Source organism: Garra rufa, chromosome 22 (assembly GCF_049309525.1).
Source record: "Garra rufa chromosome 22, GarRuf1.0, whole genome shotgun sequence".
Classification (NCBI taxonomy): domain Eukaryota; kingdom Metazoa; phylum Chordata; class Actinopteri; order Cypriniformes; family Cyprinidae; genus Garra; species Garra rufa.
This window is the reverse complement of record NC_133382.1, coordinates 38,178,367-38,197,160: the sequence shown is the minus strand read 5'-3', so window position 1 is coordinate 38,197,160 and position 18,794 is coordinate 38,178,367. Positions and strand designations below refer to the sequence as shown.

Here is an 18,794-nt window from a genome sequence, read left to right as displayed (position 1 = left end):
TTCTAGCATAATTAGCAAGTTGCTAGCATGCTGCTAAAATGATTAACATGTTCCTTGCATGATTCTACCATGATCACCACGTTGCTAGCATGTTTCTAGCATGATTTGCAAGTTGTTAACATGTCCCTAACATGATTAGCAAGTTGATAGCATGTGTCTAGGATGTTTAGCCTATTTCTAGCGTGTGTAGTGTGATTAGCATGTTTCTAGCTTGATTTGCATTTTTCCTAGCATGTTTCTAACATGTTTATAGCATGATTAACAAGTTGCTAGCATGTTTATAACATGTTTATAGCATGATTAACAAGTTGCTAGCATGTTTATAGCATGACTAACAAGTTGGTAATCATGGTAGAATCATGCAAGGAAAAGGTTAATCATAGAAACGTGCTTAACAACGTGATTAACAAGTTGTTAATAACATGATTAGCATGTTGCAAGCATGTTTCTAACATAATTAACTAGTTTCTAGTATGATTAGCAAGTTAAGATGTTTCTAGCATGATTAGCATGTTACTAGCACAATTCTAGCATGATTACCAAGTTTGCTAGCACGTTTTTAGTATGATTAACACGTTTCTAGCATGTTTCTAGCATAATTAGCAAGTTGCTAGCAATTTAGAGAACAGGCCGTATGGTCACCCTAAACTTTATTTTTTTTAGTAATTTTAGATTCAAAGACCTGTTTTGTTGATCTGTTTAGCATATAATATATAATATACTAAACGACTCTCTATGTCTAACTGTCTGATATTTTCTGTCAATAGACGTACAGTACATTCAAACACATTCTGATGTATAACAGCACCACTTCTTCTTCCAGGTGGTTAGATGGCAGCAGTGAGTCACAGACGTATTATTGAATCCGTAGCAGCAGAACCCGGATGAGCCGGTCAGCTGTTTATCAATCATGATAAATAATGTACGCGGATCAGAGGACAGTATCAGCATGGATCAAAAACCCGATGAACGCACGCAAAGCCAAAGCCAGAGGTATATTTCCTAAAGAGAGATGCAGGCATTTGTTCACGGATTCGGGAAAAAACAAGCGCGTTTCTTGACTCGCATGAACACAAACAGACGTTTGCATTCAGAGATGCATCCAGTCAATGCATGCAAGCAGCAATAAAACATAAGGTGTTTTATTCTTCTGTCTATATGAACACTAATTTTCGGTGAGACACTGGGGTTTGCATTTTATAAACAGGAAGTCTTTGACTTGTGTATCACTAGTTGTCATGTTTATAGCGGTGTAACCATAAGACAGTTGCTGTGCTGTTTTGTATGCATGTTAAAATAATAGTTCATCCAAAAAAGAAAATTTGCTGATAATTTACTTACCCTCAGGCCATCAAAGATGTAAATGCATTTGTTTCTTCATGGGAATAGATTTGGAGAAATGTAGCATTGCATCACTTGCTCATTAATGAATGCAGTGAATGGGTGCCATCAGAATGAGAGTCCAAATAGCTGATAAAAACATAACAACAATCCACAAGTAATCCATCCCACTCCAGTACTTTTGTGGATTTGTTTTTTTTTTTTTACAAACATGCAATGTTTCACTTAAAGATGTTAATTAATGGACTGGACTGGAGTGGTGTTACTTATGGATTATTGTGATGTTTTTATCAGCTGTTTGGACTCTCGTTCTGACGGCACCCATTCACTGCAGATGATCCATTGGTGAGCAAGTGACATTGTGAGGCATTTTGTGATTGAGGTGTGTGTTTTATGACAGATGTCAGCTGCTGGACCTGCCGTGGGAGGATGTGTTAGTTACACACGTGTTCTGCTACCTGCCGTTGCGTCACCTTGTCAGTTTACAGTGTGTTAGCAAGAGCTTTCGTTCTCTCATTCAAGTCTATCTGGCCAACTGCCGTAAGTTTGACCCTGCACAGGTGAGGAAAAACACTTTTGCATCTGTAGTATTTACTTTCAGATGAAATGCAAAGTCTGTTTGACAGTTTAAAGCTCCCTGGCTTCTCTCTCAAACAACTTGTATATTTCATTATTATATATATATATTATTATTATTTTTTTTTTTTGTGACCCTGGACCACAAAACCAGGCACAAAGGTAATTTTTTTTAGATTACATACATACAACATCTGAAAGCTTTCCATTGATGTATGGTTTGTTAGGATAGGACAGTACTTTTGGAAAATCTGTAATCTGAGAGTGCAAAAAATCTAAATATTGAGAAAATTGCCTTTAAAGTTAAACTAATAATTTTTTTTTTTATGTATTTAATATTTAAATCTTAAAAATTGTTTACATATTTAAGGTAGGAAATTTACAAAATGTCTCCATGGAACATGATCTTTACTTAATATCCTAATGATTTTTGGCATAAAAGAAAAAATCGATAATTTTGATTTATATAATGTATTGTAGGCTATTGCTACAAATATACCTGTGCAACTTATGACTGGTTTTGTGGTACAGAGTCACATATAATTATATTATTATTATATAATTGTATTTTTTATTTATTCCATTGATGTATTCCTGTGAATTATAAACTATACAATGTACATTGTACATTTACTGTTACTTTTGATCAATTTAATGTGTCTTTGCTGAATAAAAATATGAATTTCTTTAAAAAAAAAACCTTACTGACTCCAGACATAGAATGGTAGTAACAGAATGGTATATAAATTATTGGCTGATATTTTTATTTATTTTTTATTAATCAGTATCAGTTGATGTTGGATATTTAATTGTGCATGCTAATTTGCTATCATCTAACACTCCTTTAAAGTGAATCTTTAAAAACATCAAGTTAAAAACACTGTTAAAATTTACAACTGATTTATTTATTTATTTGCATGTGTTACTTTTATTTTATTTTAATATTGGCTATTTATTGGTTATCAAAGTAATTATAGGCTTATTGGTAATTATCAGAATTTTAATATGGCTATATCCCTAGTTTGTATATATTTGTGGAATTAACTGTTATAATTTAATGTAGTAAATAATATTATGTATTATAATGTAATACAATAAAATATAATACACTATTGTTCAAAAGTTTGAGGTCAGAAGATTTTTATTTTTTTAAATATTTATTAGGGGTGGGCATAGATTAATTTTTTTAATCTAGATTAATCTAGATTAAATCTTGGAATTAATCTAGATTAATCTAGATTAAAATGGCTAATCTGAATTCTGATGAAGGCATTCAGAATATGTGTGCTACCCAAATAATGACTAAACATGTTACACCGTACTTTTATTTTGACAGGTTTCCGTGAAGTTTCTGTATACAGTATGACATGATGCGAGTTTTCTCAAATGAAACGGTATAAGTGACACTCACAGCAGTTTTGGAGATTGAGTTTATCTGTTCATGTGAGATGCAAATGCCAAAAATTACCGGGAGCGTCACGTGTGTTTCAGTATGCGTGTAGTAAAAGCGCGTCTCCACCATTCATAGTATGAATTTCATACATACAGCTAGGCAAACGGAACATACCGGATTCATATTAAAACGGTCTTTTTGCATTTCAGTTTTCACAGACACTAGTCCATATCGCGATTTGAATTAAGTGACAGACCATATTTGATTTATGAATCCAAAAAAACGACGAATTTACGTGGCATTTCGCGCTATAGTAGATTCGGTTTTTATGAATGGAGGACGACGTGATCCCGTCTGTGTTTTGGCGGAGGAGACTTAAACGCGCGACCATATTCTATAGTCTTTGGTATACATCCGCGTTAAACTATCAAGGTGAAAGTCATCATAGTTTGCGTAGTTTAGACCCAGCTCCCAACCCAATTTTGAGAATAGATTAACGGCGATATTTTTTTTATCGCCCGATAAAAGTCTCACGTTAACGCAGCACGTTAACGCCGATAACGGCCCACCACTAATATTTATATTTGTATATTTTTATATTTAAAAGTTTTTATATTTTCAAAATCCCGTTTGTGTCCTCCCACTTTCAAATGGTTTTGTTAAAGTAATCTCTTGTATTGTAGGATGCACGCTCAGCGCCGCTGATTCGCGGGATCGTTAAAAGGAAACCAAAAGTAAAACGCGCACCTGCATTCAAAAGCAATTTTAATACCCCACGTTTAGAGAGCGACTTCCCAATGCGCGCAAATTAGGCTATGTAAAATATCTAGGCTGTTATTAGTATGTGGGCTATAATAAGTTGTATAGTGTTTATAGCTCTGTATCAGAAAAATTCGGTCATTTGCACTTTGAATATTGAAAGAGTAGCCTACTTTGATCATGCCTGCATTTATTGTCTACACGACTAAGAAAGAAGTATCGTTTATTTTTTGTTGTTTATACTGTAGATTGTTTAAAAATGCAGTGATTGCCTCTAAATGGCTTTAACTTTAACCTCTAATTTAAATGGCTGTACATATAATAGAGAAAATAAACATCTTGTTCATGTACTCATATTTTCATTCATTCTTGTCCATTGCTTAAAGCGTAAAATAAATATATAAAAAAGGCTTTCAGAATCAGCCCATTTGCTTGTAAAACATCTGCATTCAGATTCGACCATGAAGAATCAATATTGGTGCATTACTAAAACGAAATTAGGTGCTCCTAACTTTTTTTTGGTGCTCCTAACTTTTTGAAGTAAAAAAGTTAATTTCGAGCCCTGATCAGCCTTGATCAGTTTAATGCATCCTTGCTAAATAAAAGTATTAATTTCTAAAAAAAATAAAATTTTGTGAGACATGCATGTGTGTATCGGTAGTTTTGAATCGTACCACTGTTTCAGATGCAAGGTTGCTGAAATTTTGGGCAGATATTCTCCATTTCATCAAACCTGCATACTGTCGCTCTTGTGTTTCCTCTCAGACTGGGCCTCACATTCCTAAAGAAGCTTTTTGCTCAATGCTTCGGCACAATCAAGTTCTCCATAGGGCTGGGCGATTAATCGAAAAATAATCGAAATCGACATTCAGAACCTATAATCGTTAAAATTTTTCCAGGAAGATTATTTCAATTACTTTCCCTTTAAAAAACACAAGCACTCCGTTCCGTTATTCCGTCGATGTCGATGGAGAGCTTAAACAGTATTTATACAGTAAAAAGTATTTACAGGATATACAAGGGTAATTTTATTTAGAGGAGATACTGCTTATTTTCTACTTTTAATATGAAAAACATTGAAAATTATTTATTTTGTTTCCAATAGTGCAAGTTATTTATTTTCACTAATTTAAGAAAAATGTGACTTTTCGTTTTAAGCAATGCTTGCTTTAATTTCAGTTGTTCAACACTGATGTTCAATTAATAATCATAGATCGTAGATAGTGTGTTTCCTTCAATTATTTTAAAATCAAGTAATGCACCCTTCATCCAAAAATCTCTCGCTTGTAATATGTGAACATATTTACTGTACAAAACTTGTCAGTGAACTATGAGGGCAAAAAAATAAATATTATATAAATATAATTAAATATAATTTTATTAATAAATAAACTAATCGTTCATTAATCGTAATCGGGTTAAAATGTTCAATTAATCGAGATTTTGATTCTAAGCCAAATTGCCCAGCCCTAGTTCTCCACCACCTCTGCGTCACCAACTGCTCCGATTGGATCACGGACAAAGAGCTGCTGCCCGTGATTGGTCAGAACCAGCACCTGCTGCGTGTGGAGATGCGCAGCTGTGTTCACCTGAGCCGTCACGCGCTGGTGGCCGTGTCTCTGAGCTGTCCGCGGCTGCAGCACCTGAGCCTGGCGCACTGCGAGTGGGTGGACAGTCTGGCGATGCGCAGCCTGGCGGATCACTGCTCGGACCTGCGCTCGCTGGACGTCACCGCCTGCAGACAGCTGAAGGACGAGGTCGTGTGCTACGTGGCGGGGAAGTGTCCGGCGCTCCGCTCGCTCTCCGTGGCTGTTAATGCCAACATCACAGATATAGCGGTGGAGGAAGTGGCCAAAAAGTGTAGAGATCTGGAGAGGCTGGACCTCACGGGGTGCCTGCGAGTGAGAAATGAAGCCATCAGGTATGTCGTGTGTTTGTGGATTAGATGCAGACAGTTGCAGGGGTTTGTTTTAGTGCTCATCTGATTTGATCTGCTTGTAATTCACTTGAAGCATTTAAAACCAGTGTTGTTTTTGACAACCATCTTAGATTTAGTCTTAGTCTTAGTCTTTTGGACTAAAATGCTTCTTAGTTTTAGTCAAATTTTAGTCACTTCTATATGTGATAGTTTTAGTCCAATTTTAGTCGACGAAAAGTCAAAAAGGTTTTAGTCTAGTTTTAGTCAAAAAAAAGGGAAAAAGGTAGTCTTTTAACAAATTAATGTAGGTCAGAAAAGTATTTTGCTGTTGGGTAGTGTCACTTATAAGTTCTGAAAATAGCAGATCTATACTTCAACACAATGTGAGCTTCCGGATCGACTATTTTCACTAATAATTACAATAATGAAGGAATGTTTTAGAACATAAAAGACAAAAAAGGATGGAATGCTAAAACGGCTTGCCATACTAGGATAGCAAAGAGTATTTAATGCTAAAACGGCTTGCCATAGCGTCAGATACTTTTTAAGTTTTAATTGGCATGCACAATAAGCAGAAATGTCATGCATTTTAAACGTCTGACGGACCACCCACTAACATTTTCGTCTATTCTCGTCTCGTCAACGAAAACTCACACACGTCTCGTCATGTTTTAGTCATCAACAAGCCATTTTTATCTCGTCATCGTCTCGTTATCGTCATGAAAAAAAGTGGCGTCAACGAAATGATTTCGTCATCGTCATCGTTGACGAAAACAACACTGTTTAAAACAACTCATCTTATTTATTTTAAGTGTTATTTTTAGTTTATTTGGAGAAAATACTCTGCAATTTTAATATTGGCAATTTATTGATTATTAAAACAATTATAGGTTTATCAGTATTGGCTTAATTGCAGTATAGCTATATCCCCAATTTGAAATGAAGCTATCGTAATAGTTACTGTTATTGTCGTGTTTGTTAAATTTGTCAAAATTTAGGTTCTAAATATTCTACATTTTATTTAATATTAATAACAATAATTATTATTATTATTAATATTATTCATTATAATTATTACTGTTGTTGTGTTTGTTAAAATTTGACTAAACCTAGGTTCTAAAAATTTGACATTTTATTTAATATTATTAATAATTTTGTTATTAATATTAATTATTAAGTGTAATTATTGGTATTACAGATTTTTATTTATTCATATAGTATTTATTATTATTATTATTATAGGTCCTATTTGTAAGACTGCAAAATGTGGCTAAAAATGTTGATCATATATAATAATAATAATAATAATAGAAATTGCTTTTGTTGTTATTATTACTAAATTTAAGTACTAAAATACCAATGTAGTAGCAATAATTATTATTGCTATCATTGTCTGAGTATTTATTATTATTATTATTATTATTATTATTATTATTACAAAATTGTATTATAGGTCCTGCTTGTTTGTAAGACTGCAAAATTGATTAATAATAATAATAATGATAATTGTAATTATTATTCTTGTTGTTGTTGTTTTTGTTATTACTAAATTTAAGTCCTAATTTAGTAGAAATAATAATAATAATTGCTATCATTATTATGTATTTATTATTATTTTTATTATTAGTATTACTTAAGATACCAGAAAATAAGAAATATTACTATTGTAATACTTTACTGTAAAATAAAACAAAGTATTTAAGAAAAATTATAATATGACTATAAAATAGCACATTTTGTTAATCTTTTTCCTATTATTATTATTACTAAATGATTATTACTTCATTTGTTATTTGTAATAAGTGCATGTTTATTATTACTACTACATGAAAATGTGAAACAAATCAAGAAATGTTGCTATTGTAATATTTCACTGTAAGATGAAAAAATATATATTTAAGATAAATAATAATTACAACACTAAGATTTATGGCTGTATTAATTTCTTAATTTTCAATTGTTAATCCATCAAGTGTTTTAGCAGAAAAACACAAAAAGGGCTTAAAGCTTTTCTTTAGTTGACGAGTCTATTTATAAACATGTTATTTAATAACAATAATTATTATTCATTTGGCAAAAAAAAAAATCATTATTTATATATGACCAAAATAATAATAATAACAATAATAATAGAAATTGCTTTTGGTTTTATTACAAAATATAAAATACCATTTTCCCATAGTATATTATATTATTATATTATAACCATATTATTACTATCATTATTTGAGTATTTTATTATTATTATTTTTATTATTATTACAAAATTGTCCTGCTTGTTTGTAAGACTGCAAAATGTAGCTAAAATGTTGTGATTAATTACTAAAATAATAATTATTATTGTTGTTGTTATTATTATTGTCATTACTAAATGTAATTTAGTAGCAGTAATAATAATCATTGCTATCATTATGTATTTATAATTATTTTTTATTATTGGTATTACTAAATTAAAATTCCAGAAAATAAGAAATAGTACTGTTGTACTACTTAAAATAAAAATAACATAATTTATTGAAGATTATATGATTATAAAATAACGCATTTTGTTAATCTTTTTCTTATTACTTAATGATTGTTACTGCTTTTGTTATTAATTTGTATTTATTGCATTTTATTATTATTTCTAAATGAAAATATGAAACAAAACAAGACATATTGCTATTGTAATATTTCACTGTTAAAAAAATAATTATTTTATTTTACAGTACAACTGATTTGTGGCTGTATTAATTTCTTAATTTTCAAATGTTAATCCATCAAGTGTTTATTTTAGCAGAAAAACACAAAAAGGGCTTAAAGCTTCTCTTTAGCTGACAAGAGTCTATTTATAAACACTTCTTATAACAAGTGTGGGAAGAAGACGGTTGGCGGATTTTGCATGTTATATGTGTTGCATTTACTGCAAACCAAGCTTTGAATAACTTTTGTTTATCTGTGTTTAGGACTTTAGCAGAGTACTGCCCAAAACTCCAGTCTCTCAAAGTGAACCACTGTCACAACGTAACCGAGTCCAGTCTGGGCGTTTTGCGCCGGCGTAACGTGGAAATCGACGTGGAGCCTCCCCTGCAGAGGGCGCTAGTGCTGCTGCAGGACGTTGTGGGATTCGCTCCGTTCATTAACCTGCAGATTTAGTACAACAGCTGGACTTTTCTGGAGACCAGAAGAGGTAAGGTACCAGATCAGAACCAGTTTCTGGTCTTACTGTGTATGATTAATACGAAACATTTGGTATGTGTAACCTTTCATCAAAATGAAGTGCCTCCATTTTTGTTCCATAGGTCCTCTCTCATCCATGATCTTACTCTGGAAGGCCGACTTTGAAACACACTTTTACACCAATGCAATATCACAGAAGACACAACAACACACATTTCAAGTGCTTGATTGTTTTAGTGTATTTTAGCATTTAAAAAGAAACTTACTTTGGTTTGAAACCACACTGTAGGCTTTCTGAATGAGGTCCCATTGTTAATGGTATTTATGATAATCATTAGAAGGAAGTTGGTCAAAATATATTATTTATTGAACCAGCTTTCTGTTTTCATGCAGGAACCAAATGTCGTATCATTTTGCACTCATGAAATACTGAAATATTTGCACTTTTTTCAGTACAGTCTCTCAGCTTTACTGGACCATGCGATTTTCTCTCAGCTTCATTAGACAAATCTGTTAACAGGAATACAGATATTTCTTGCATTCAAGTCATGTTTTACGTATGCAAACTGGTATATTTAGAGCTTGGTGTTCATTTTATTCCCATTAATCTAATAATAGAAATGAATACATCAGTATGTTTAGGTCCTAAACGTTATAGATACTTATTTACATGAGATTTCATAAATATTGATTTGTATGCACTTCGAAACCTCAGTGTGAAAAGGATTGAAGCTGGAAAATCAGTACTGGTTCAGGTTTACTTCACAGGTTTGCATTGCTGTTTAAATAAGACAAATCTTGAAGTATATTTAATATTGGACTTTCTCTTTGTTGCTTCCATAATATTTCATCAGGATCCTCAGTTTACAGAACTGAAACATAAGTGCAGCCAGGTCTGTATGTGGGTACCTGACTTTTTCCTGTCAACATGCGCTGGAGAAATTTTAGGAGCTCTATATTTGTTGCTTTATGAGTATTTCAAGGAGTATCAAGATACATTTTTTTTTCTTGAATAATTATTCAACATTTTAATATCACAATGGTATATGATTTTTGCACATGCACTGTGCTCTTTATGTGTTTTGCTTTTGTATTATTCTGTAAATGTGTGGTTGTAAATTAAGTGCATAAATGTTTTATGCAAATTGCTGAGAAAGGATAAAGTCTTATGCAATACGATGCTTTGAAATATTATTTACACTCTAAAAAGTGCTGGGTTAAAAAATAACCCAACCATAACCCAGCTGCTGGGTAACTATGGGACAGAACACGCGTTGGGTTGTTTTGACCCAAGTGCTGGGTTAAATCATTTGACCCAAAATGCTGGGTTGTTTATTTGACCCAACCAGTGGGTCAGATTAACTGTGTTGCTGGGTTAAACACTACCTAAATATTGGGTTATTTGTTGTCTAATTGCCTTGCTACCTTTATATTTACCAATAATAATATATAAATCACAAAAGAATGTAAAATTATTATAGTTTTTCTGTAATACAGTTACACAACACAAAAAATGCATCTGTAAATGTCAATTTAATGAGTTTTCATATTTCTTTTTAATACAGTTTTCAAATAGGTGCAGCTGTCACACATTTTGTCCAACCCTTACAGACACAAATAACGGTTTTAGTAGGTCAGTTTCTTTTAAACACAAAACTGTAAACAAGGCACAATATATTCATATTCTTTATGTCAACATTGCAGCAGCAGAACACTCAAAAATGAATTATTACCACATTAGAACCATTCCAAACATCGTGCCATTAAAACTAAGCCAAACAAAGAGTCCACCAGACAATTCTTACAATTTAAAACATGTTACAAGTGGCCAAAAAAAACTTTTGCCCTCAAAAACTTCACACATGAAGACTTATGTCCATCAATATGATATACTGCAAGCTGGAGAAATTCCCAGGCAACAAGTCCGCTTCACTGGCATGGCCTGGAACAATGGCGAAGGTCTAGAAATGTTGTTGTCTCATCCCAAGGCTCAAATCCACCATGTTGGTCCCCACCTGTTAATTATACGGCATTTAGTCTTGCAACATAACTAACATTTTAAGTTAAGTGTATTTTATGAACATAAACACAGAGGCATGAAATAAATGCTCATTTTACTTCTCAACTTTTCATACAGTTGTTGTTAAAATTATTAGAACACTAGTATTTTCACCAGCTAAATAAGGTTTTAAGTCAGTGATTTCTATCTTTTGCTGTAGTGTGTCAGTAGGAAATATCGGTTTACATTTCCATTCATTTTGCCATTAATTGTGATAATCCAGTGACATTTTAGGTTGCACAACAGCCAGTCCTCCACACAGAGATCTGATCTCATCATGATCCAGAAGAACTGTGACAGCGTCTCCAAGATGCTCCAAGAGACCTAACTGCAAAGCTACAGTACTGTTAAAAGTTTTAAGCACTTGTCTAAAAATGTCATAAAATGATGCTGTCAAAAATAATGTCATAAATAAATGTTCTTTATCAATTAACCTTGATTAACTAAATTAAATCAACATTTGGTTTGACCGTCCTTTTGTGTTTAAAGCAGCTTTTGCCCTACACTAGGTGCACTTGCACATAGTTTTTCAGGTAGCTTTGCAGGTAGGTCTCTTGAAGCATCTTGGAGACGTTGTCACAGTTCTTCTGGATTTAGTCTGTCTCAGTTTGTTCTGTTTCTTCATGTCATTCCAGACGGACTGGATGATGATGAGATCAGATCTCTGTGTGGAGGATTGGCTGTTGTGCAAACAAAAACCTCACTGGATTATCACAATTAAAGGCAAAATGAATGTTTGGAAATGTAAACTGATATTTCTTACTGACACACTACAGCAAAAGATAACAAACACTGACTTAAAATCATTTTTTTAGCTGGTGAAAATACTACTGTTATAATAATTTTGGCCACCACTGTGTTTATATATATATACACCCTTATTAGAGCAGAAAACGTAAAACAAAACTTACAGGTTGTACGTCAATGAATGGCCTCCGGGATTCCGTGGTTGTGGGTCTGAAGACCTTTTATCCAGAGTGGGCAGGACTTTGAAAGCACTTTCCCCTTTAGCATCTAAACCATAGGAATAATATGCAAACTGTGAAACATATTTTATAATCAAAACAACAAACTGAAACACTTTCATATAAAGATTTCTTCATTCCTTTAAATAATGCAAATTAATTCCCACCCTTATTCAACTACTGCAGGTTAAGTTTAGGTATGGGGTCAGATTAAGGGATGTAGAATATGCTCATGCAGAATAAGGCATCAGTTTGTGCTTCATAAGTACTAATTAACAGCCAATATACAAGCTAATAAGCAACTAGTTAAGCGTTACTGTACCATTGTATTTACCAGTTGATATGTGTCAAATACAGTTGCATATTGTTTTTATAGATTGATATATTATAAGAAAAAGCTTACCTTAAGTCATGTCACCCAGGAATGTCCCTTGCTGAGCACTCGCAAGAATTAGGTCTGCAACTGTAGCCCAGTCTTCAAAAAGTCTGCCTCTGGATATAGCTTCCTAAATTCTTGCGAAATCTGATAAAATCTGAAAAACAAATGTGGTTCAATAAGTGTAAGGTTTATACTGGTCTCCTAGTTTGTAATGCAACACAGGCATTCACTAAAATAGAGGAAGAGTAAGGGGCCGTTCACATGCCGTCGCTTTCTCATTCTTTCCAAAACGCAGCTTGCTCTCCCATGGCGTCTGCCGTTGCTAAGCAACCATGTCATGCGCCTGGAAAAAACTAGCTTCCATTATGAGCGTATATTGGCATCTATATTTGAAATAACGAACTTGAGTTCGCAAAAGACGCGACATGTGAACGGCCACATACACCACGAGAGATTTGTCTAACTTTACATACTGTAGCTAAGACAACATTACATTTAAGTAATAAACAATAGTACATACCAGTCATATTGTAGGGACATAGCGTTTTAGCCAGAGCCATATAAAAAGAGAGTTGCGACACTCCCATAGGCTTCCATAGGAACTGAGGAATGCGGAAGTAAAGCGTGTCATGGAGCGGTCAATAGTTCCAAACAAACAATAGCTCCTGTATTGAAGCCCATTCATTTCAGCGCTTCTCAAGCACAGTCGCAAGTATATTGAAGAAATTACTGCATTTATTTACATTTTAACGCATCAGTTGACCTCTCGAAAAACTGGCCAATAGTGGTGTTTTATGAAGCGTGTTATAGTTAATGTTTATCGTTAAAAAATAAACAGTTAAACTGTAAATGCAGCTGGATAACGTGAGAAACACCGTAATAGCGACCATAACCAGATACTAGTTGTCATATTTTTATGTTTTTAGTCTTTCTGCAATCTTTCTCTCACTGTAGGAGGTTGAATGAGTTTCAGTAAAGACTGCATTCAAGAAACACGATAAAAATGTATGCTGAATGCAATTCGTTGCCTTGTGTTTTTTTAAACATTATTTTCATCTTTTCTATTATGTTAAATGCCATTTTTGCTTGCCTTTTATAATATTCACTTATGTTGTATATTTGAATATCATAAAACAAGAGTAAATTACTTTTTTTATTTAACATTAAATCGTTAAATCGAAACATAAAAAAATGAGTGTTTGATCAAGTCCAAATACACATGCAGATGTATTTAACCTTAAATATTACACTAACTGTAATATAAATACTATATTAGAAAATGTTATCTTTTAAATGATCAGGATCATTATTGCACATATTAAGTACAAAAAAACCTCCTCAAAATATTTACTAAATAGAACTTAATTATATATATTACAGTTATTTAATTGAATAAAAGTTACACTTAAGGTGTTTGGTCACATTTGACTGCCAAAGAGTATGAGAACATATTAATTATGTCTCTTTATCACTGTCCAGAATAAAATGCGATTGTAAAGCGTATTCAGAGAAGTTATCAATACACAATCAATGCACATTATGTGTTAATAATTACTCGAAATTGCTGCAAATATAGTAAAACTGCTGTCTATCCTATTTAACTCCATTCAAACACATTGACAGCGCGGAGCTGTTTGGAACTATTGAGAGCTCCATGAACCACGTGACCGTGCGGCGGCGAGATCAAAGCGTGTCGCAACTCTCTTTTTATATGGCTCTGGTTTTAGCTAATGCAGATAACGTTACCTCAAGGAAAAAAGCGCGAAAATGCTCAACATGAAACATATGGATCTATCGTTGGATTCGGCACGTCGCAGACATTTACTTGAAAAAATATGCCCTTAAAAGATTAATTTTTGTATGAAATTATCTAATTTTGACAAAACATTACAAAGCCATACAGTATGCAGACAGTAAAGGAACTTACCCCCGTATTTCTGACCTACTCTTTCCATAAGGCGTTAAAATAATGGCCATATATGTATACTGTAAGTTATACAAATAACACTACACACACACACACACACACACACACACACACACACACACACACAACACACACAACACACATACTTTATATAAGAATAAAGCGATTGTTGAGGCAAAAAAAGTACATCGCTAGGTTGCTTAAGTTACAACGTACGTTATGTCATTCACGGAATAAAATGCCAACCCCGCACAGCGACATATCAAATATTGCATTAAACAGTGAAATCAGTGTGCTCTAAAACACAACTTATTAAAAATAAAGGTAAATAATTATATAATCATATTATTAATTTACCTTATAATCCTGCTTGCTGCGAGGTGCGTGACCGCCTGGCGACGAGACGAGTGAAGAATCCAGAATGTTCGATGAAGTGAAAAAAATAAACAAACCGGTTGGGTCAAAATAACCCAACCCAGGTGTTCATAGTGAAAGAACCCCTTATAGTCCGTTTGACCCAACATGATCAACCCAACTGTGTGTTTATAGTGCCTCAAACAACCCAGAATTTTGACCCAGCACAATTAACCCAGCAATGTGTTTACAAAAATAACCCAGCACTTTTTAGAGTGTAGATTTATTTCACAAGACATTAAATGATGGAATGGCATTATGGTGTGGATTATAATGATGCTTTAATCCGCTGTTGGAACTTTCATTCTGACGGCACCCATTGTCTGCGAAGGATCCATTGGTACATTTCTCCAAATCTGTCCAAATCCAAAACTTTAATTTCATTATGCTATTTAACCAGCAGAGGGCAGTGTGGCCTATGCTTTCTGATAGATTGCGGGATAGAAGTGGAAATTTGCACTCATTTACATACACTGTAGTAAAGCATGGGTTTTAACCTTGAGAAGTCTTTATTTTGTATGGTGTTAATGGGTTTGCAGAGATCTCCAGATTTTCAACTTGAAATTTTGCACAAGGTGCAAGAAAATAGGGTTTGATTCGTACACGGACACCTTGCTTCAATCCTGAATTTCCACACGGCTAGTCTTTACTAAAAGTAACTTGTACTCTACATGAATAGAGGGAAGGTGGTGTCCTAATGACCTAAATTACAGAATTATTAGTCATGAACCCTGTAACTCAAACTGGTCCAGGATTGCGAAACTCTTTGTCTATAGAAGTCAAGTTTAAATGTATCTAAATGGCATTTTTTCTCTATCATTTAAGTAGCATATCTATCATTCAGCAAGTTAAAACAAACCGAGAATTTAAAAAAGTTAATTTGACATGTTAAAATTTAAATTTGATATATGTGTATGTATATATAACTGTAAAGATTTTATAATATTTATTTGTGGATATTCTGTATTTAAGGTAAAACCTTTTTCGCTAAAGAAAATAGATTTTCAGGTCTTCAGGATTATAAACAATTCACTTACTTACTATAACACTGATAATTGTCTCCATTTATTTTCATAGACTCGCCTTATTAATTTGGACTCACGGCGGTTGTTTGGGGTTTGTTTGTCTTCTGAGACTCGACCTGAAAAACTCGTCACACCTGTCAGTAATTTCAGCACGCGAACACCGAGCATGCGCGCTGCGTCTGTACTGGAGGACCAATGCACTGCATACTACATACTACATAGAAATAGAGCGAGCGGGTAGAATGGCGATTGATATAAAAACAGGTTATAAAATGGGCGGGGCTTCGCGGGCAGACGTTCTCTAATTGGTCAGGGACTAAATAATCATGATAAATAATTATTCATTTTAATCTTATTTTAAAGATATTAATGTTATGTTAATTATATGTCATAGGATTTTCTCTGTCTTGTAGGCATGTTATTTTCATTGCTACCGAATTAACGTTTGATTGTGTGTTTCTATTCATAAATATACTAATTGTAATTTAAAGTTTTTATTAAAAAGAAAATAAAGAATTGTATAAATGCAATTTTCATGCAAATTTAATATATTTTTAATTTTCTAATATATTTTTGAGTGCTATTCATCTTTTTTCTCCTCTTTTTCTTATTTTTGTAAATATATTTGTATTTATACATTAGAATTTTTCTATTTAAAGTTATCTCATCATAATGTTTAATATTTAATTTGTCAAAAGTAACTTTGGATTGAGGAAAGAGCAGTGTCACGAGGTACATATTACTTTTCTCATCGCTACTCAAGATGGACCAATCACAGACAATTTTGATTAGGTAAGTCTTCTTGTAATCGATTTTTTTTAGAAACGACTAGGATCAATTTTAATATGCTTGTCAGATAATATACTTTAAATTAATGCATTTAAATGAGTATACTGTTGTTGTTGTTTTTTTCTCAACTCTTAATTTTGAACTCTAAATGGTGTGAAGATTGTTGTCAGGTACATGTTACTTTATATATTAAAATATATATAGGAATATTCTAATATATTTTTGAGTGCCATTAATCAATTATCCTATTTTTCTTATTTTTTTATATTTGATTTGTCCATTTGTAAAAATATTTGTATCTACACATTAGAATATTTCTATTTAAAGTGATCTTATCTTAATGTTTAATATTTAATTTGTCATTTTTTGTAACTTAATACTCTTAAATTGAGGAAAGAGTGGTCAAGATGGACCAATCACAGTCAATTTTGACTAGAGGTAAGTCTTTTTGTAATCGATTTTTTAGAAATGACTAGGATGAATTTTAATATGCATGTCAGATATACTTCAAATTAATGCTTTCAAACGAGTATACAGTTGTTGTTGTTTTTTCTTAACTCTTAACTTTGACCCTTTTGAATTGATGAAGAGTGTTTTCACGAGGTACATGTTACTTTTCCCAGCGCTGCTCAGAATGGACCAATCACAGTCAACTGTGATTACTAGGCAATTTTTTGTGATCAATTTTATTAAGATAACCAGAATGAATTTCAGTATGCATGTTGCTGGATATTAACATGTTTTAACGATTACACTGTTTAAATATACAAATGACTCCAAAATTGTTAAATTCTATTCGAATACAGCTCAAAGGAAACCATGTTTTTGAGCCACCATGTGCCACCTAGAGGAAGAACTACCAAATATAACAGCTGACATCGGCACTTTCCACCCTCCGTGCGTACTGCACTACTAGTAGGAGTAGTATGGAAAGAGTGCGATTGAGAACACACCTCGTGCTCTTACCGGCGGGGCTGGTGTCTGACTCTATTAGTTAGACACACTCAGTTCTCCACTGTCCTTCTCATTCCCCCGTTAAACACGAATGCAAGACAGAGTCGAGGAGCTGTCCACTTCAGCACCGCCAGCGGGACTGTCCAGACTAACCCAGACTGAGCCTCGTGAGGATGATGAAGATGAAGAAGATGATGATGATGCTGAGTGCATGCGGACTGCAGTAACACACCAGCAGCAGTCAGCAGCACCACAGACCCGCATTCCTCCATCCATACAGCCACCTGAACCTCCGGTAAGAGTTTCCCCTGTTTCATGCGTGTTTTACATGGAGCTGGTGTCCCGATGCATTGGCATGCTGTTGCATGCAGCATGCAGAAACATTGCAGTCAGTCCTGGATCAGTGTTGATTTCCACGAGATGTGGCCTGAGATTCCTTGTCCTTAAGGACACCGGACACGCGACCTTTAACTACTCAGATAAAACTGGAATATGTATGTTTTGAAGGTTTTAGCTTTTAATAGTCCAATAATTGTGTAAGTTCTTCATTGGAATCAACCAGTTGATCATTCTAGGACGTTGAGGTCACTGATGCTCTGCATCTATATTAATATGATTGATTTGTTGTGGCTCAGTGCTGTTTGATTATGTTGTTACAGCTTAGATATCTAGTAGATGTTCTGTTCTTTCCTTAATGTGCTGCTTGTGTTTGAATATAAAACCCTACATAAGTTTTTATGATATCAGCAGTTTGTTTTTGTATGCTGCTTGAGAGGGGGACTGTGTTAGTGCTGTTGTAATGGATGATAATGCAGATATATGCACAGTATGACTTAAGACAAAAAAGGCAATATTTTCACTTTGATATATTTACTAAGCCAGTTAATCAGACAATAATTGGCTCTTTTGAGATTATCTGGCAACAACTGTGGCAAATCTATATAAATTGTCAGTGAATAATAAACATTTTTTTTAAATATTAATTTATTGACTTCATTTAATTGCAGCAGTTATGTGTGCATTACATTTCCTCTCATTAAAGGAATAGTTCATGCAAAAAAATACAATTAGCTGAAACATTTTTTCACCCATAGGCTATTCAAGTTGTACATGAGTTTGTTTTTTCATCTGAACAG

General features: G+C 33.5%; 1 protein-coding gene across 2 annotated transcripts in view; it reads left to right on the top strand.

Annotated features, from left to right (window-relative positions):
* Nucleotides 1-852: 852 nt before the first annotated feature.
* The window catches only part of fbxl15 (F-box and leucine-rich repeat protein 15), a 57,054-nt gene continuing 39,112 nt past the window's right edge, over nucleotides 853-18,794 (top strand). Inside the window, exons 1-6 of one of the 2 annotated variants that reach the window (XM_073828299.1) lie at nucleotides 853-993; nucleotides 1,742-1,901; nucleotides 4,835-4,896; nucleotides 5,550-5,990; nucleotides 8,933-9,156; nucleotides 9,269-10,306. In XM_073828299.1, the coding sequence (XP_073684400.1) occupies nucleotides 911-993; nucleotides 1,742-1,901; nucleotides 4,835-4,896; nucleotides 5,550-5,990; nucleotides 8,933-9,122 (936 nt within the window). In that variant the 5' untranslated portion in view covers nucleotides 853-910 and the 3' untranslated portion in view covers nucleotides 9,123-9,156; nucleotides 9,269-10,306. Of the gene's footprint in view, nucleotides 994-1,741; nucleotides 1,902-4,834; nucleotides 4,897-5,549; nucleotides 5,991-8,932; nucleotides 9,157-9,268; nucleotides 10,307-18,794 lie in introns of those variants that run through there. The other variant, XM_073828300.1, reaches the window with a different exon arrangement.